Source organism: Oncorhynchus clarkii, chromosome 18 (genome assembly GCF_045791955.1).
Source record: "Oncorhynchus clarkii lewisi isolate Uvic-CL-2024 chromosome 18, UVic_Ocla_1.0, whole genome shotgun sequence".
Taxonomy (NCBI): Eukaryota; Metazoa; Chordata; class Actinopteri; order Salmoniformes; family Salmonidae; genus Oncorhynchus; species Oncorhynchus clarkii.
This window is the reverse complement of record NC_092164.1, coordinates 3955861-3976427: the sequence shown is the minus strand read 5'-3', so window position 1 is coordinate 3976427 and position 20567 is coordinate 3955861. Positions and strand designations below refer to the sequence as shown.

The 20567-nt window shown below is 41.5% G+C and overlaps 1 protein-coding gene across 3 annotated transcripts in view; it reads left to right on the top strand.

Moving 5' to 3' along the window:
* The window catches only part of LOC139372838 (zinc finger protein 135-like), a 35644-nt gene that overhangs the window by 4354 nt on the left and 10723 nt on the right, over positions 1-20567 (top strand). Inside the window, exons 1-3 of one of the 3 annotated variants that reach the window (XM_071112671.1) lie at positions 7293-7374; positions 8798-9037; positions 15984-16232. In XM_071112671.1, the coding sequence (XP_070968772.1) occupies positions 8935-9037; positions 15984-16232 (352 nt within the window). In that variant the 5' untranslated portion in view covers positions 7293-7374; positions 8798-8934. Of the gene's footprint in view, positions 1-7277; positions 7375-8797; positions 9038-15983; positions 16233-20567 lie in introns of those variants that run through there. The other 2 variants (XM_071112670.1, XR_011627481.1) reach the window with 2 other exon arrangements.

Sequence of the window (20567 nt, the reverse complement as noted above, 5' to 3'; positions counted from 1 at the left end):
ACTCACTCACTCACTCACACACAGAGGACCTGAGCCCTAGGACCATGCCTCAGGACTACCTGGCATGATGACTCCTTGTTGTCCCCAGTACACCTGGCCGTGCTGCTGCTCCAGTTTCAACTGTTCTGCCTGCGGCTATTTAACCCTGACCCGTTCACTGTGATTACTATTATTTGACCATGCTGGTCATTTATGAACATTTGAACATCTTGGCCATGTTCTGTTATAATCTCCACCCGACACAGCCAGAAGAGGACTGGCCGCCCCTCATAGCCTGGTTCCTCTCTAGGTTTTGGCCTTTCTAGGGAGTTGTTCCTAGCCACCGTGCTTCTACACCTGCATTGCTTGCTGTTTGGGGTTGTAGGCTGTGTTTCTGTACAGCACTTTGATATATCAGCTGATGTAAGAAGGGCAATATACATTTATTTGATTTGTTTTGATCGCAACAGGCCGGAAGTCAAACTCACGGAAATTGAGATGGGAGGGGCTACAATGTGGTACTTTCAGACGCATGAAAAGTAACCTTTACTACACAGGCGTTAAAAACGTGGCACCATTTCATGCGTCAAAGTACAATATTCAAACGTTCTAATCACCTGTAAATGCACTCTGAACAGGTGTAATGAACGCTTGTAAAAATGCCCATAAAAAGTGTTAAAATCAAAGCGATTTTAAACTCTTGGCCTTCCAAATTCGGAATAAGGGGACACGAGCATTTATTTCAGAGAGCGCTCCGTAAACCACGCCCCAGTGGGCGGAGCTAGGCACGTTGGACTGGGATACGTTTTAATATAATAAAGCCTCTCATTCTACAATGGGTCAGCCTTGGTTCTGTGTAGCCTAGTTATGCTAATATATTTGAGACCAGTGCATTGAAGTTAGTTTCGTCTTTGACCTAATCGGTGAAATATCTTTGAGTAGTAAGCAGGGAAACAACGAGTCCCAGACAGTTCAATAGAACATACCAGAGGAGGGCATCGTTTACTAGGCTACATCACTTATTAGGATCATCTAATACCACCAGTGTTGGGAATACGTTGAGTTCGTTGACAAAACAGACCGTGGAAAGCCTTTTCTTACACATATTTATTTGTCAAAGGTCAAAGGTCCAACTATGCGATTTAAATTGGAGGTCGATTTTATAGCAGTGAATGTAATCTATGAATGTACTGTTCTAGTATTTCTAAGTAGCAACCATATCAGCCAGGGAAACTACATGTTCTCACTTTATGATAGAACATTCACATCTTTCAGTGAAGTTGAAATCCGTCCTATTCAATAGTAAGGTCCCTTGCACCATAAAGACATTGCTGTGATGCCCACCAGACCATCCGGTGAGGCACCCAGACCCTGTGACCCAAAACCCTGACTCCTGCACATCTATCCCTGTAGCATAAAATAGATGTGGTAGTTGCAGCAGCATATTTGGGTGTGAGAGATTTTAGTGCAGAAGAAGTTGAGGGAAGTGGTTCCATCCTCCAAGGCAGACGGCCTGGTGTAGGATCGTTTAGGGCCAAAGTAGTGGGATGGTGTGCAGTCAGAGCAGGAGATGTTCACCCCTCCGCGTCCAGACTGCAAATGAATCGCGCACGCGGGAAGCCGCCGCTGGCTGATCCCGCCCTGGTTTACATTTTAAAAAACTATTAACCTGAATTTGGGCCAGACGAGGTACCATATTTTTCTCACATTGCCATTGACAGGTTTTTTTTGTCTCTTTTTGGTCCATTTCGATTGTATACACAAAAATGTAAAAAATGTTATGGTTAAAAATGTTCATGTTTTACTGTGACTTGTTGTTGGCTCCTAAGTGGACCATAAGGTTAAAAACCAAACCAAATTAAGAAAAATAAAATTACAAATAAAATAAAAAAACGAAGTAACTCCGCCAGTGTCGCTTTTGGGTCACTTTTTCCGGTCCCAAGCCCGGATAAAGGAGGAGGGTTGGAATTGTGACATAAAATAAAACAATAATCGACAGAAAAAAAGTTAATTTGTTGTTCTAAACATATTTAGGGTGTTTTTTACTCACTTTTTGTCTTTCCCACAAAGTTATTCCTCTCTCCTACAGCGTCCATCTCAATTATGCAAATTAGGCGATGGCGTCATTTAGCGACTTTTAGGACCGCCAATAGGCACTTTTTCTTAAAGACTCTAACCAAATTCCCATATCGATCAATGTGATTACAATCCTTTCCAAAGCGTCTGATCTATATCTTAACATTAATAAATGTAAAATCATGGCTGTCAAAGATTGTGTGACACCTTCATATTATGGTATTCCAGTAAAAGAAGAACTTACATATTTAGGCATAACCATTACAAAGGATCAGAAGTCTAGAGGCTTACTCAATTTTAACCCTCTTATTAAAAAACCCCAGAAGAAGCTAAATCAATGGCTACAGAGGGACTTATCTTTAAAAGGAAGAGTCCTAATAACCAAGGCTGAAGGTATCTCTAGACACATGGCACTCTATCTTTCTATCTTAACAGTAAAATAAGCAAGGAGATAGACCAGATGCTTTTCAACTTTCTGTGGAGAAACCGTACCCATTACATTAGGAAAACTGTTGTGATGAACACTTCTGAGAATGGTGGGCTGAATTTTCTGGATTTTACTACCTTAAATAATACTTTTAAGATCAATTGGATAAAACAATTCCCAAGAAGACCAACTTCTATGTGGAATTTTATTCCTCATCATGTCTTCTATACTTTTCATGTTGGTTTGCAATTATAATATTGACAAAGTTCCAGTGAAACTTTATGCTTTTCATCGGCAGGTTTTGTTGTCATGGTCCTTAATTTCTAAGCACAATTTTTCTCCACACAGATATTATATATGGAATAATCAGGATATATTGTATAGAAATACTTTTTTGATTCCTCTGATCTGCATAAAGAGCGCCAACTACTCCAATCTGAATTTGATGAGCTTTCTACCAGGCAAGCTGAACAGTTACTCTTGCGAGCTCGATACAAAGTCTATGAACAAGGCGACAAGGCCAGTAAACTCCTTGCACATCAGATCCGTAAATCTGAGGCCTCACGTTTAATCCCACAAATAAGGACCCCGTCTGGTGCCACCACAGTTATCCATAAAGAGATCAATGATCAATTTAAACAATTTTACTCTGCGCTATACACCTCTGAATCCCCTCAAGACCCTTTGCTGATTGACTCTTTCTTTAATGGCTTGAATATGCCTTCAATTGATACAGACTCCCATGACTATCTAGAAGAAGAATTTACTGAAAAGTGGTAAATCATTGGGTCCGGACGGTTTTCCAACCGAATTTTACAGGATGTTTTCTGGTCTGCTTTGCCCATTCTTGTCCCGACTATTTGCAGAGTGCCTTAATACTTCAAAGCTACCGCCTAGTCTTTATCAGGCTTCAATTTCATTACTACTAAAGAAAAACAAAGACCCCCTGGAATGTGGATCCTATCGCCCAATCTCGCTTTTAAACTGTGATTACAAAATCCTAGCTAAGCTTTTAGCCATCCGTATGGAAGGCACCAAGTAATACACTCTAATATTGCTGCACCAAGTAATACACTCTGACCAGACTGGCTTTGTGAGAAATAGGCATTTATTTTTCAATATTAGGCGCCTTATGAATATACTGTACTCCCCAGCGTTGGAGGACCCGGAGATGGTGGTCTCACTTGATGCCGAAAAAGCGTTTGACCGCGTTGAGTGGGATTAACAGCTGCCCTTTATAGATTTGGCTTTGGCCCCAAATTCATTGCGTGGATAAAGATTCTTTATTTTTCCCCCATGGCTTCGGTACGGACTAATAACTTGTCCTCTGACTATTTTCCCTTGCACCGCGGATCCAGACAGGGTTGCCCACTCTCCCCCTTGTTGTTTGCTTTGGCAATCGAACCTCTCGCCATTGCACTACGCTCTAATGATGCCATTCAAGGCATAATCAGGGCGAGCTGGGAGCAGAAAGTCTCGCTATATGCTGACGACCTCCTTTTGTTTATCTCCAACCCCGATACCTCATTGCCACATGCCCTATCTGTTCTTAAAAAGTTTGGATCAATCTCAGGGTACAAGCTGAATCTAGGCAAGAGTGAGCTTTTTCCGGTAAACAAGGCTGCTTTAAAGTGCTCTTTTACAAGTTCTCAGTTTAGGATTGTCCGGGATCAATTAATTTACTTGGGAGTAAAAGTGACAAGGAAATATTCAAATTTGTTTCAGGAAAACTTTGTTGCTCTAGCAGAGAGTTTGAAACAATCTTTTACTTTTTGGAATTCGCTACCCCTTTCTCTTATCGGAAGGATTAATGTCATTAAAATGAATGTGTTGCCCAAATTTTTATATTTATTTCAATGTTTACCCATTTTTATTCCAAAATCTTTTTTTTATTTCACTGGATCAAACATTCATGCATTTTATTTGGGATGGCAAGGTACCACGGATTGGTAGAAAACATTTACAGAAGCCTAGGTCATTGGGGGGTTTAGCTCTACCAAATTTTCAGACATACTACTGGGCTGCGAATTTCAGAGCCGTTCTGTTCTGGCGGCAGACTGATCCTACTGGCCCTAGACCACTCTGGGTCCAGATGGAGTCTGAATCATGTAAACCTGCAGCACTTTCCTCTGTGCTGTGCTCGTCTCTCCCAGTGTCCCTAGGCAAAAGGTGTGCCAACCCAATTGTAAAGCAGTCTCTTAAAATTTGGAATCAGTTCCGTTTAGCCTTTAGCCTCCGAGGCTTTTCTCTATCAGGCCCAATCAATCAGAACATTTTATTACCTCCATCTTTGAATGATGGGGCTTTTGGCATTTGGCACTCACTAGGCCTCTCCTCGCTAGCCCAATTATTCTTTGATGATACATTTGCCTCTTTTTCTCAGCTGCAGGAAAAGTTCAATCTCCCCCAATCCCACTTTTTCCGCTATCTCCAGACTAGAAACTTTGTCAGGGCTAACACACCTGGATTTCCCAATAGGCCTGCGAATACAGCTATAGAGAGCATCTTGGAGCTGAACAAGCTTCCTAGGGGCGCAATTTCAGATGTATATGCAATCATTCATGACTTACAGAACCCTTCTTTGGTGCCTTTAAAGACTCGATTGGAAAAGGATTTGGGGGAGGAACTTGGGGAAGACGCCTGGGAATCTGTGCTGCACAGGGTGCACTCGTCCTATTTTAGCACTAGACACAGCCTCATTCAATTCAAGGTGGTTCACCGTATCCACTGGTCGGGGGCCAAACTTGGAAGAATATTCTCTGATTTTGATCCTACCTGTGTCAGATGTAAGGTGGAACCAGCCACACTGTTGCATATGTTTTGGGGCTGTCATAAACTGTCAGGTTTCTGGGAATTAATATTTAAATGTTTCTCTGATATATATGACACTGTTATAGATCCGTCTCCCCTTACAGCCCTTTTTGGAGTACTGCCCATGGGTACCCCCCTGTCAAGAATCCAGTTGGACACTGTTGCTTATACAACTCTTTTAGCTAGACGGCTAATACTACAGAACTGGAAGATGGCAGCTCCCCCATCTTATAAATATTGGGTAAGGGATGTGTTGTGCTCTCTGAAACTAGAAAAAATTCAATTCAATTCACGTGGGAACCCCAAACTGTTTGATGAGGCTTGGTCTCCATTCCGGTCTTACTTTAAACAGTCCATCCTCTGATGGCATTCCAATTAATACTAAAATAAGTCGGTGACTTAAGGGTTGGAGGAGCTTCTCTCTGTGTTTTTGCTGGGGGGGGGGGGGGGGCATTAAGTTCCATGTGCTAATTGATTGTGATCCGCAGATGCCTTGTTCATCTTGCCCGGGCAGAGACTGAAGTGTGAGCTTGTTTTTCCCAGTTATTTTTACATTTTGTTCACGCCTACATGAATAATCATTCTAGTTTTTTATTTTTTTTATTTTAAAGCATTGTAAACTTTATTTTTGATCCAGTGGATGGTCGGTCTGTGGCCATGACTCTCTGTGAGTGGTTGCATTTCTCCACCCTTATCCCTTGACTGTTTACAGGAACAATGGTGAGATGTTTGCTCTGTCCCTGTACTATAGATTGCCCTTTAACCTCTGTAGCCTTCTGCCCGGTGTGTTTAACTTGTCTAAAGTATGGTATCTTTAAAGCTATTTTTGTATTTGTATTTTTATTTATATTTTTTTTCTAGTTGAGTATATTATTTATATTGCTTTGTCTTGTGTGTGTAAAACTTAATAAACAGATTTTTTTTTAAAGAAGAAATACTTCTTTGTTTTTAGAATATTGTTCCCTAAATAATATCCTATTGGTGAGCCAACTGGTAAATTCAAAGGGTCTTTTACTCAGTTATAAGGAATTCTTAACACTTTACAAGGTCCCTGTAACACCTAAAGATTTTGCAATTGTTTTAGATGCCATTCCCTCAGGTGTTGCTTTTTTATTCAGGAACGTGTCAAGACCTGACCCTCAGTGCTTACCTTCCGTTGACCCTGTTAATTGACTCATCAGTAGGAAGGAAATATTTGTTTAACTTTTGGTCCATTCAACAACAGAGCGATACGATCCTTGTTTCAGCAGGATGTTGTATATCCTTATGTTATGCCTTATTGGAATGGATTTATTGATAATATATGTTGGGAAAAAGTTTGGCTGTTGCCACACACATACCTACTTGTTAACAAAATTAAGGAAGTTTCCTAATAATTTTTCAAATTATTCATAAATATTATCCTGCCAACCACTATATGAAGAAGTTTAAGGAAAACATCAACTCAAATTGTACCTTTTGTAATGACCACCCAGAAACAGTGTTGCATCTTTTTTGGCATTGTATTCATGTAAGAAAATTGGGGCAAGACCTCAGTAGATTTATAATTGAACACATTTATGAAGAACTTACACTATTGTGGAGAGAAGTACTGCTTGGAGTCTTTACCTATGATAGAAATAAGCTGAAATATTTTTATGCAGTTCATTTCTTTATTCTTTTAGCCAAATTTCATATTCACAAATGTACATTTACAAACAAAAAAATACATTTTCTTACCTTAAAAAAAATAAATTTAACTGTATTTTAAGACAATTCAATATTCTACTAACAAAAAAGCTGTTAGAATTATAAGTGTATGTATGTCCCTTAAGGTCCTTGTGTAATGTGATATTGTACCCTCTAGCACAATTATCCGTTGTATATTATTCATATATACTTGTGTTCCCTCATGTACTTCCTGTATTGATTTGTTGTTCATAAAAAAAGAGAAAAAAAAGACAGCCAATAGCTACTTTCCTTACTGAGGAGTTGGCAACACTGCCTCTGTTGCAGTGGTGGAACAGGAAGTTCCGGGAAGGCGCCAGAACTGTGTGTTGAAGACGATATATTTTGTGTCCGTTTCACATGTATTACTACAGGTATGTAATAGCACGTTTACACTTTGTAATATCGAAAGAACATGTCATAACGTGCTGGGTAACACATCCTTTATTGTATTATCACGTTTGGTAAAGGTTTTATGTGTAATATTTGTGTCAAGCCGAGTGAGCATAACTATTTTATGTCACATAGCTAGAGACTTCGGGTTTGGCAGAGGGAATGAACATCATTTACTAAAGCTAATTTCATTTTTAAAATCTATATATTTGCGATTTTTGAGTTCGTTATTGTTCGTTATTGTTTTTGTGTAAAATTCACGGGATGGTAAAATGGCGGCTCCCCTTCTGTCTACGTCAACTGAATTCAGTGCAGGCAGCGCGGGTTCACTTTATTATTTTTTGGCGTGTGTAACAATATTCAGACATTCAGGTGTTTCTATCTTTGTCTGTAATTGTTACTATGTTGTGGCAAATGAGAAATACAATAGATTTTTGTGAGGTGAAATAATACAGTGAAGACATGGTTATTCAGGAGCATAGTCCATAGTGCTGCCTAAATTGCACACATTATCAGAAGGATAGCTAAATATGGGCACGTGCATCAGCAAGTCAAGTTAGGAGGCTGCAGATTGGACAGAACAAAGCAACAAGGATTGTTTTAAAGGTGGAGATATGTTTCTTCTGTTGTAGTCATGCACCATGCTCATTTTATTTCACAATGCACACCATTTAAAACGGACAAACTCTATCCACAACAATACTCAGTTGGTTAGAGACAGACATTCAGTCAATACCAGGAATAGATTGTCCACAATCTGTGTTATCCAGACAGAAACGAAGATGAGGCAAAATAACATTTAGATTCAGAGTGATAACGAAATTGAATAATTTATCTGAGCGAACCAGAAACGTTTTAATATATAAATTCAAACATAACTTTAGAATCATTTATTTATAATACATTGGAAGGTTGTGACTATGGAAGAATCAATCCAACTTTTCAGACTGTTAAGATTATTTATCTGGTCAATATGTCAGTGTGTTTATGTCTCTTTGTCTCTCAGTGTGTTATATGTGAAAATGTGATCACATTATAAAATGTTTTTTAAAAATGTTTTAAAGGACTCTTGGAAGATTAGTCCAAATGAGAAGTATAATATATCCCAATAAAATCAAAACTAACTGCAACCTTGTACTAACTGTTTTTGTTGTTGTAATTTATGCATTTATGTAAATGTAGGAAATCTACTATAGGTTAAGTTCACTTACATTGTGTCATTTAAAGTGTGTAATTTTTGTCTAATGGGAATGAATGTTGAGTTGTCAATGCTTAGCTACCTGATCTATTGAAATTAGATAATTGAACAAATATAATTTATTTTTAGAGAATTAAGAAAGTGCCAGAACTGTCAAGACAATAACTTTTGTGTCCGTTTCTCTTTATTACTACTGGCTGACTCAGATTAAGTCTGAGGTTTGTAACATCCAACAGTGAGGACAAACCCAACCTGCCTCTCTCCTTCCACACCGAGTCCAAACCTTCAGTCACTGGGTCCTGATTGTGACAGTGGAGCCCAGTTTGCACTGCAGGATCCAGAGATGGCATCAGTGAAGCTGGAAGACTGCAGTCAAACACTGGAGCTGAATGTCAACATTAAAGATGAAGAAGAGGAGGAGAAGATTGGTAAATCTGTTTATCATGGTAAGAGCAGATTCTTTCTTCATAAGTTAGACCTCCGTAAGTTATGACCCAGTCTATTGCTAGGTTAAGTTCTATCTGACTCACACATCCCTGAAGAACTCCAGACTGTTGTTTGTTTTAACTTCATACTGTGTGTTCAATGTTGCTATAGAACTGTTTCAATGAGAAGGTAGATGTTATTTCATGCTAATGAGATCTGGATGGTTTGACATCAGTATTGTCAGCATGTGTTTTATTCAATGGGCTATCTGGAATTATCATAGTGTCGACTAAAGAAGATAAATACATGACCAAGGACACCTACAGTAAAGTGTGACACCAACTTTTCCTGATCGAGAAGCATTGCAGAGAATTGAAATTAGAATGAGTTATTTCCTGAATTGACTGAAATTCAAGTGGGATTGACAGCAACCCTAGCAACTACACAGACTAATTTCATAGAACTTCAGAACACTGCCAACTGAAGCTAACTAGCTAACTAGCTATCAGCTGTCAGTCAGCTAACCACTGCTAGAGGTCATCAGCTAACCTTTAGCTAACACTTGCTAGAGGTTATCAGCTAACCTTTAGCTCTGAAAGCTCTCGCCAGTTCTTACAACGAGTTTCAAACCAGAAGCATACCGGACCTATTTTTCTCTCCAAAGCCCCGGATTCCTACCAGCAAACTCTGAACCTTTTTCATCTGGGTCATCGCAGTTAGCTAACCGCAACCCCGGTTGACTACTCCTGGCTAACATTTCCGTCCCGGAGCTAGCACCAACTAGTCTGGAGCTAGCCCATGCTAGACCCATCTCCCGGCTAGGGCTCCTGGGCTACTCCTGAAGCCCACTCCTCGGCTACAATATCCGGACCCCTTCTACTGCCGGTACGGGGCCCCGCCGATCCTTCACGACTGGAATGCCGACGTAATCTGCCCGAGGATCCCAACAGGCCACTCAGGCGCGACGTCCCCTGAAGGCCCTTCTGCTAACCGCGGCCTGCTAGCTATCTAGAGCATATTGGGCTGTTAGCTGATCCATCGGACAATTTCTTGGACCACTATACCCATTTTGCCACTTGGACCCCTCTGCTACTTGGAACCCTACGAATTCCACGACTGGTCTATCAACGTCATTGCACTGGGAGGCAAAAACAAACTTTCCCCCATCGTGACGTCCCTCTAAGGCCCTTATGCTAGCTTGCTAGCCCCGGCCTGCTAACTGTCTGAATCGCCATGTCCCCAGCCAGCCCAACCACTCACTGGACCCATACGATCACTTGGCTACGCATGCCTCTCCCTAATATCAATATGCCTTGTCCATTTCTGTCCTAGTTAGTGATTACTGTCTTATTTCACTGTAGAGCCTCTAGCCCTGCTCAATATACCTTAACCAACCATGTCGTTCCACCTCCCACATATGCGATGACATCACCTGGTTTAAACGTCTCTAGAGACTATATCTCTCTCATCATTACTCAATGCCTAGGTTTACCTCCAATGTACTCTCTTCCTACCATACCTTTGTCTGTACATTATGCCTTGAATCTATGCTATCGTGCCCAGAAACCTGCTCCCTTTACTCTCTGTTCTGAACGTGCTAGACGGCCAGTTCTTATAGCCTTTAGCCGTACCCTTATCCTACTCCTCCTCTGTTCCTCTGGTGATGTAGAGGTGAATCCAGGCCCTGCAGTGCCTAGCTCCACTCCTATTCCCCAGGTGCTCTCATTTGTTGACTTCTGTAACCGTAAAGCCTTGGTTTCATGCATGTTAACATTAGAAGCCTCCTCCCTAAGTTTGCTTTATTCACTGCTTGGCACATTCTGCCAACCCGGATGTCTTAGCCTTGTCTGAGTCCTGGTTTAGGAAAACCACCAAAACCCCTGAAATTTCCACCCCTAACTATAACATTTTCCGCTAAGATAGAACTGCCAAAGGGCGGTGTTAGCCTGCAGAGTTCTATCTTACTATCCAGGTCTGTACCAAAACAATTTGAGCTTCTACTTCTAATACTTCACCTTTCCAGAAACAAGTCTCTCACCATTACCGCTTGCTATAGACCACCCTCTGCCCCCAGCTGTGCCCTCGACACCATATGTGAATTGATTGCCCCCCATCTATCTTCTGAGCTTGTGCTGCTAGGTGACCTAAACTGGGACATGCTTAACACCCCGGCCATCCTACAATCTAAGCTTGATGCCCTCAATCTCACACAAATTATCTATGAACCTACCAGGTACAACTCCAAATCCTTTGCACCCAGTGTGTCAACTTGCACATTCATCCTCTGCACATCCTACCATTCCAGTGTTAAATTGCTATATTGTAATTACTTTGCCACCATGGCCTATTTATTGCCTTACCAATCTTATCCTACCTCATTTACACATGCTGTATATAGATTTTTCTATTGTGTTATTGATTGTATGTTTGTTTATTCCATGTGTAACTCTGTGTTGTTGTATGTGTCGAACTGCTTTGCTTTATCTTGGCCAGGTCGCAGTTGCAAATGAGAACTTGTTCTCAAATAGCCTACCTGGTTAAATAAAGGTGAAATAAATATTTAAATAATATCCTCTATCATATGATGTATTAACCCATAAAGCAGTTAAACCCCAAACCAACTATGATGTTTATAGTAGTTCCCAGACCCAACCATTCTGTGTCTTACAATGGAATCTAGTCTCTCTCTCGCTCCGCTTCCTGTGTCATGGTATCTTCACTTCCTGTGTCATGGTGTCTTCACTCACCCATTATGCAGTTAGACCTCACTTCACGTGAAAACTATGCACCCCCCCCCCCCCCCCCCCCCCGATGTGGCCTCCTGTATCCAGGGATCTGTAGCTAGTCCTTCTGGCGATGTGGCCTCCTGTATCCAGGGATCTGTAGCTAGTCCTTCTGGCGATGTGGCCTCCTGTATCCAGGGATCTGTAGCTAGTCCTTCTGGCGATGTGGCCTCCTGTATCCAGGGATCTGTAGCTAGTCCTTCTGGCGATGTGGCCTCCTGTATCCAGGGATCTGTAGCTAGTCCTTCTGGCGATGTGGCCTCCTGTATACAGGGATCTGTAGCTAGTCCTTCTGGCGACGTGGCCTCCTGTATCCAGGGATCGGTTGCTATTCTTTCAAGTGTTACGCCTTCTGTGATAAACTCATTACTGAAAGTTGACAATAGTGTCTGAAATGACAACACTATCTCTTCTACTTTCACCATTATCTGTGTATGTGTAACGTTCAATTAAATCCACATATTGTGTACTGTACAGCTGCTCTCTTTCTTCTATGAGCTATCTCCTGCAACAATATTCAGTCTCTGGGATTGATACTCCTCTATCATTACATTTAACCCATAACACACTATACTCCAAAATCATTTTCTACATTTTACAAACCTACTAACACGTTCTCAAATCAATTTAGTCAATATACATCATTCCCTCCTCTGGAACAATGAACACCCTCATGTTGCACGAAACCTAAAAACATATTGACTTGAAAAGAGAAACTAAGTACATGTATAGTAACTTTGCATTGATGTAACATAAACTCTTAATACAGGTTAATACAAAAACAAAACTTTCATGTTCGTCCCAGGCTATCATCCAGTGAGTCTCCCCTCACGATGACACCCAGAGATACGTTTCTTAAAAACTCTCTCGGAGGCCACGTAACTGTTAGCAGCGCCTCAGCCCCTCATCGTGCTTTAGCCATTCTCTCTCGCAGTGTCCCAATCACAACCAAATCGTTTTATCACTTTAGAATTTAGAATGTAGAATGACTGACCTCAGTGTGTTTTTATCACTTTAGAATTTAGAATGTAGAATGACTGACCTCAGTGTGTTTTATCACTGTAGAATGTAGAATGACTGACCTCAGTGTGTTTTATCACTTTAGAATGTAGAATGTAGAATGACTGACCTCAGTGTGTTTTATCACTTTAGAATGTAGAATGTAGAATGACTGACCTCAGTGTGTTCTTTGAGACGAAGGCACCAATTCCAGTTGATCAACTCCGCACCCATCACCCCTGTTAGAACATACATTTATAAACAACCTTTTATTGCCGGTTATAACTCTTCTCATTACAGGCCTGGTAAAGAAATCAGTATCTCAATGCGTTTTCAATTTAAATAGTTAGCATGGCGTATACCCCCCCTTCACCCGGCACTTATCATTCTAGCGTATCGTTTACAGTTAATTTTCCCAACGGCACATGTAACTTTTGCCTGTCACATTTCATGGCCCTTGATAATGTCCCGATTTTTAATATCCAGTTAGATACATCTGTTTTTTCCACGTACACGAGTCTCTCACCTGAGCTTGTTCTCTCTCTCTTTCCACGCTCTCCCGTCGATTATACACACCATCTATTAACTATTTTCTAAGAGAGCACTACACACTTCCCCGGATAATAACTAATTGGACACAGCACTTAATACCTTGTATTAAAACCGATACCGTAAACGTCTGCGAATCTATTACTGGAGAATACGGATTTTCTTAATGTCTTTGTGCTGTATCTCCTCCAATCTCCCTATTATTGATAACACTTCACCAAAATGATTCACACTTGTCTTCCTATTTCCACATAATCTGCCATGTTTCACTGCCCCAACAGGGCACACAACTAACCTTCCATTCTCACTTTTATGGCCAATACAACTAGGCTCTCACCCTGTTATAGCTATGCAGGGAACCAACCCCACTGGTATTTACCCCCTAGGACTTACCTTACAGGTTCCAGCCTGCGTGAGTTTACCTTCCGGGACTCACCCTATACTAATAGTAATCACAGATATTAATCCACTGGGATTTACTATTGACATTATAGTACTAGCAGGAACCAACCTACTAGGGAGTTACCCCCTAGGACTTACCCTACATGTATGAGTTTACCTTCTGGGACTCACCCTATATTAATAGTAATCACAGGTATTAATCCACTGGGATTTACTATTGACATTATAGTACTAGCAGGAACCAACCTGCTAGGGAGTTACCCCCTAGGACTTACCCTACAGGTAACAGCCTGTATGTGTTTACCTTCCGGGCCTTACCATTTACTATAAAGCTACGACCGGTCGTTACACAATGGGCCTTTTGAATAAACTCAGGCTTCAAAAGGCTGTATTCTATAATTGTTCAGCCTACGATTCTCATCTCCCCAAGATGTCAGAATGAGTGGTAACACGTGTAGGAACTTGCCTACCTTATTTGCTGTGCCGGCTCCTGTTCCACTGATCTGGACTCTTTGGTTTGATGAAATCGTGGTGAATCCTGTCGACAACGCCAACTGTTAGGTTCTTATTTTTTTTGTGAGTAAATAACTCACAAACACTAGAGAAGCTTTAACCAAGTTTAATCTTTCCAAAGATTCTGTGCAGCTGAAATCAGACAAAACATTTCAGACATCACAGTTTATATACATCCTACTTAAGACATTCCTCTTCCTTACAGTTTATGGCTCCACAGGAAAGAAGGTAACCAGATACAGTGGGGAGAACAAGTATTTGATACACTGCCGATTTTGCAGGTTTTCCTACTTACACACTGCTGCAGTGTGTGCCAACCTGGTCAAGAACAACAGGAAACGTAGGATCTCTGTAATTGCAAACAAAGGTTTCTGTACCAAATATTAAGTTCTGCTTTTCTGATGTATCAAATACTTATGTCATGCAATAAAATGCAAATTAATTACTTAAAAATCATACAATGTGATTTTTCTGGATTTTTGTTTTAGATTCCGTCTCTCACAGTTGAAGTGTACTTATGATAAAAAAATACAGACATGTCTGGAAAAGCTGCAAAATTGTCAGTGTATCAAATACTTGTTCTCCCCACTGTAGCAACCCTGATTACTCCCTTAAGGGGAACTGACCTCACCTCTCACCTCCTGACCCACAGATATCCATCTGTCTTCCCTATATCAACACATCGCTCTCCTCTCCTCCATCAAACACATCCTTTTACAAACTCTTTCTATTCAAGGCTTTGTCTCTATCATTTATTTAATATCTCAATGTTCAAAGTTTAGCCGATTCCAACACCAGACAACAGTGTGTGTGAGAGGTGTTTGTAGAGGTGAAGGACAAAAACTGGTGTTGGCCTCTCCAACACCATCAAACAAGTACTAGCTCCACTGAATGTCAAGGAGAATCTGGTTGCACCAAACCTACGATTGGTCAGCGCTGATGAGTGGTAATGTACGTGGTGTCCAAACGCTACTGATGGATTCCTTTCTGGACCGCAGAACTCCATTGTTCTACCCAGCTATGGCTTGTGGGTAACCAGGAGAAGCTGAAAAGGGAGCGGTTCCCTGTCTACCGGCATCCTGAGCTGCACACTGGAAAGACGACACTTTCTTTATTGAAATCACTCTACGAGAATAACCTGCAGGAGGCCTTGTCTGAGACGGTCTCTCTTCTCAAAATCATCATCATCACCACTCCGATGACAACTGCCGAGTCGGAGAGAAACTTTTCTACCTTTTTAAAAGGATAAAAACCTCCATACGCAACTCCATGGGCCAGAAAGGTTAAATGCTTTGGCTGTCAATCCAGCATGACATCATCCAGAGAATGTGTATGTTAGTAGCCCATGTGCCTCACCCTAAGAATTTGGTACCCCCCCCCCCTAAGAACTTAGCCTACTGTTCTGACTTGGTGGTGCACATGTAGCCTATAGCCTGTTTTTAGAAACATGTAATTTAATATTGTAACAGCCTGCATACCTGCCCCCATTTGTAAGAACTTTTCATTTATTTTAAGCGCAAGTTTTTTTTTTTTACGTGTAATTTAAAGTGTGCCCTCGTCTAATGTGAATTAATGTTTTGTTGTCAATGTTTAACTACCCGGTCTATTGAAATTAGATCATTGAACAATTGTTTTTATTTTTGTATTTTTTTTAAGAGAATAAAGGAAGTGCCAGAACTAAAAGACAATAACTTTTGTCCGTTTGTCTTTATTACTACAGGCCGACTCAGGTCAAGTCTGATGCCAGAAACATCAACAGTGAGGACAAACCCAGCCTGCCTCTCTCCTTCCACACTGAGTCCAAACCTACAGTCACTGGGTCTTGATTGTGAGAGTGGAGCCCAGTTTGCACTGCAGGATCCAGAGATTACATCAGTGAAGCTGGAAGACTGCAGTCAAACACTGGAGCTGAATGTCAACATTAAAGATGAAGAAGAGGAGGAGAAGATTGGGACATCTGTTAATCATGGTAAGAGCAGGTTCTATCTATAAGTTCCCTTCATAGGTTATACCTCCATTAGTTATGACCCAGTCTAGTGCTATTGTGAATTCTGTCATTCTGACATCACATCCCTGATGAACACCAGACTGTACAAAACTTGTTTTTCATTCCAACTTCCCACTGTGTATGAAAAGTGGTTTGACATCAGTATTGTCAGCATTTGATTTATTCACTGGGCTGTCTGGAGTGTTCAGAGAGGAGACTAAATAAGTGAAGTAGACAAACTGCCAGTGTTTTAAAGTTTTATGAAATGAGTCTGTAGTTACTAACCCTTGTGATAGTGAGTGGAGGATGATATGAAATGAGTCTGTGTAGTTACTACCCCTTGTGATAGTGAGTGGAGGATGATATGAAATGAGTCTGTGTAGTTACTAACCCTTATGATAGTGAGTGGAGGATTATATGAAATGAGTCTGTGTAGTTACTAACCCTTGTAATAGTGAGTGGAGGATGATATGAAATGAGTCTGTTTAGTTACTAACCCTTATGATAGTGAGTGGAGGATGATATGAAATGAGTCTGTGTAGTTACTAACCCTTGTGATAGTGAGTGGAGGATGATATGAAATGAGTCTGTATAGTTACTAACCCTTGTAATAGTGAGTGGAGGATGATATGAAATGAGTCTGTGTAGTTACTAACCCTTGTGATAGTGAGTGGAGGATGATATGAAATGAGTCTGTGTAGTTACTAACCCTTGTGATAGTGAGTGGAGGATGATATGAAATGAGTCTGTGTAGTTACTAACCCTTGTGATAGTGAGTGGAGGATGATATGAAATGAGTCTGTGTAGTTACTAACCCATGTGATAGTGAGTGGAGGATGATATGGGTCTGAATTTTCACTCCTTTTGGAATCAGCTGTTGTCCACTTTTAGAATGGTTGTATTTCCCTTTGTATTGTACAGTATACTTACTTATAGAGCCTTCAGAAAGAATTCATACCCCTTGACTTATTCCACATTTTATGTTACAGCCTAAATAAAATAATAAAATAAAAATTGAGCCATCTACACACAATACCCCATAATGACATCACAATACCCTATAATGACATCACAATACCCCATAATGCCAGGCAAAACATGTTTTTTTGAAATGTTTGCAAATGTTTAAAAATAATAATAATAACGCAGAAATATCTCATTTACATAAGTATTATGGTGGAAGATTGCAAGATTATGTTACAATACTTTTATTGCATCAAATGGTTGTTTTTATTCGACAGAACAGAGTGTTCTTAACTATTGTGTGTGTTCTACTGAGGAAGGGCCTCTGGGAGATAACACTGACAGGAGATTTACCATGTCTTCTGGGTGATAAAACCTAAAAAGCATTCCAGAGCATGAGTTAATGTTTCTGTTCTATACGGGACCAGGGAGAGAGATGGTTCCAGTTTGGAGTCGGAGGGACAGATACTGGTCTCTACACAATGAAAACTGTTGACACAGCAGTTGCTGTCTGCTATGTATTATAGGTATATTTCATACAAATCTTAACCTTGTGACCCATTCTATACATCTGTCGTGTGTCATGTAGACTGAAAGAGGATGGACTTGTACTTTTGTCTCTGGGCTCTCAATGAATCATGTGAGCGTGAATTTGTCGACCAGCCATGACCAGCCATCAGTATCGTAGAGCAATCAATTCACTTCATATATGTGCGTTGTATTAACCTGCTCCCTTATTAATAAGTGATTTAAAGATTTAGTTTAAGTATAACTCTGACTTGTGTGATAAGTTTGTCTCTCCTCATTTGATAGTATAGAAATTAACCACCACAGTATTCACACCCCTGAGTAAATACTTTGGAGAAGCGCTTTTGGCAGTGATTACAGCTGTGAGTTTTTCTGTGTAAATCTCTAAGAGTTTTCCACACCTCGATTGTACAATATTTACACATTTATTCTGGAAAAAAAGTATTCGAGCTCTGTCAAGTTGGTTGTTGATCATTGCTAGACAGCCATTTTCAAGTCTTGCCATAGATTTTCAAGATGATTTAAGTCAAAACTGTAACTAGGCCACTCTGGAACATTCAATGTCTTGGTAAGCAACTCCAGTGTGTATTTGGCCTTTGTTGTTTTAGGTTATTGTCCTTCTGAAAGGTGAATTTGCATACCAGTGTTTGTTGGAAAGCAGACTGAACCAGGTTTTCCTCTAGGAGTTTGCCAGTGCTTAGTTCTATTCCATTTATTTTTTATCAACGAACAAAAAACGTCCAAGTCCTTGCCGATGACAAGCATACCCATAACATGATGCAGCCACCTCCATATGAAGAGTGGTACTCCGTGATGTGTTGTGTTCGATTTGCCCCAAACATAACACTTTGTATTCAGGATTTTAAGTTAATTATTTTTGCCACATTTTTTGCAGTTTTACTTTAGTGCCTTAATGCAAACAGGATGCATGTTTTGGAATATTTTAATTCTGTACAGCTTTGCTTCTTTTCACTCTGTTATTGATGTTAATATTGTGGAGTAACTACAATGTTGTTGATCCATCCTCAGTCTAACTGTTTTAAAGTCACCATTGGCCTCATGGTGAAAACCCTGAGCAGTTTCCCTCCTCTCCGGCAACTGAGTTAGGAAGGACGCCTGTATCTTTGTAGTGACTGGGTGTATTGATACACCATCTAAAGTGTAATTAATATCTTCACCATGCTCAAAGGGATATTCAATGTCTGTTATTTTTCTTGTTTTTGTTTTATATTATGTGGTATTCCACTGGCGTTATGGGGTACTCCGTTGGCGTTATGGGGTACTCCGTTGGCGTTATGGGGTACTCCACTGGCGTTATGGGGTACTCCACTGACGTTATGGGGTACTCCACTGGCGTTATGGGGTACTCCACTGGCGTTATGGGGTACTCCACTGGCGTTATGGGGTACTCCACTGGCGTTATGGGGTACTCCACTGGCGTTATGGGGTACTCCACTGGCGTTATGGGGTACTCCACTGGCGTTATGGGGTACTCCACTGGCGTTATGGGGTGTTCCACTGGCGTTATGGGGTACTCCACTGGCGTTATGGGGTGTTCCACTGGCGTTATGGGGTGTTCCACTGGCGTTATGGGGTACTCCGTTGGCGTTATGGGGAACTCCGTTGACGTTATGGGGTACTCCGTTGGCGTTATGGGGTACTCCGTTGGCGTTATGGGGTACTCCGTTGGCGTTATGGGGTACTCCGTTGACGTTATGGGGTACTCCGTTGACGTTATGGGGTACTCCGTTGACGTTATGGGGTACTCCGTTGACGTTATGGGGTACTCCGTTGGCGTTATGGGGTACTCCGTTGGCGTTATGGGGTACTCCACTGACGTTATGGGGTACTCCACTGGCGTTATGGGGTACTCCACTGGCGTTATGGGGTACTCCGTTGGCGTTATGGGGTACTCCGTTGGCGTTATGGGGTACTCCGTTGGCGTTATGGGGTACTCCGTTGGCGTTATGGGGTACTCCACTGGCGTTATGGGGTACTCCACTGGGGGTACTCGTTATGGGGTACTCCGTTGGCGTTATGGGGTACTCCGTTGGCGTTATGGGGTACTCCACTGGCGTTATGGGGTACTCCACTGACGTTATGGGGTACTCCACTGACGTTATGGGGTACTCCACTGGCGTTATGGGGTACTCCACTGGCGTTATGGGGTACTCCACTGGCGTTATGGGGTACTCCACTGGCGTTATGGGGTACTCCACTGACGTTATGGGGTACTCCACTGGCGTTATGGGGTGCTCCACTGGCGTTATGGGGTACTCCACTGGCGTTATGGGGTGTTCCACTGGCGTTATGGGGTGTTCCACTGGCGTTATGGGGTACTCCACTGGCGTTATGGGGTACTCCACTGGCGTTATGGGGTACTCCGTTGGCGTTATGGGGTACTCCGTTGGCGTTATGGGGTACTCCGTTGGCGTTATGGGGTACTCCGTTGACGTTATGGGGTACTCCGTTGGCGTTATGGGGTACTCCGTTGGCGTTATGGGGTACTCCGTTGGCGTTATGGGGTACTCCGTTGGCGTTATGGGGTACTCCGCTGGCGTTATGGGGTACTCCGCTGGCGTTATGGGGTGTTCCGCTGGCGTTATGGGGTGTTCCACTGACTCATATGGTATAAGTACTAAACACTTTTTATATAACACTTTCTGGCCAACTGGTGGTTTAGTTCCATCTGTCCTCCAACTGTTGGTTTAGTTCCATCTGTCCTCCAACTGGTGGTTTAGTTCCATCTGTCCTCCAACTGGTGGTTTAGTTCCATCTGTCCTCCAACTGGTGGTTTAGTTCCATCTGTCCTCCAACTGGTGGTTT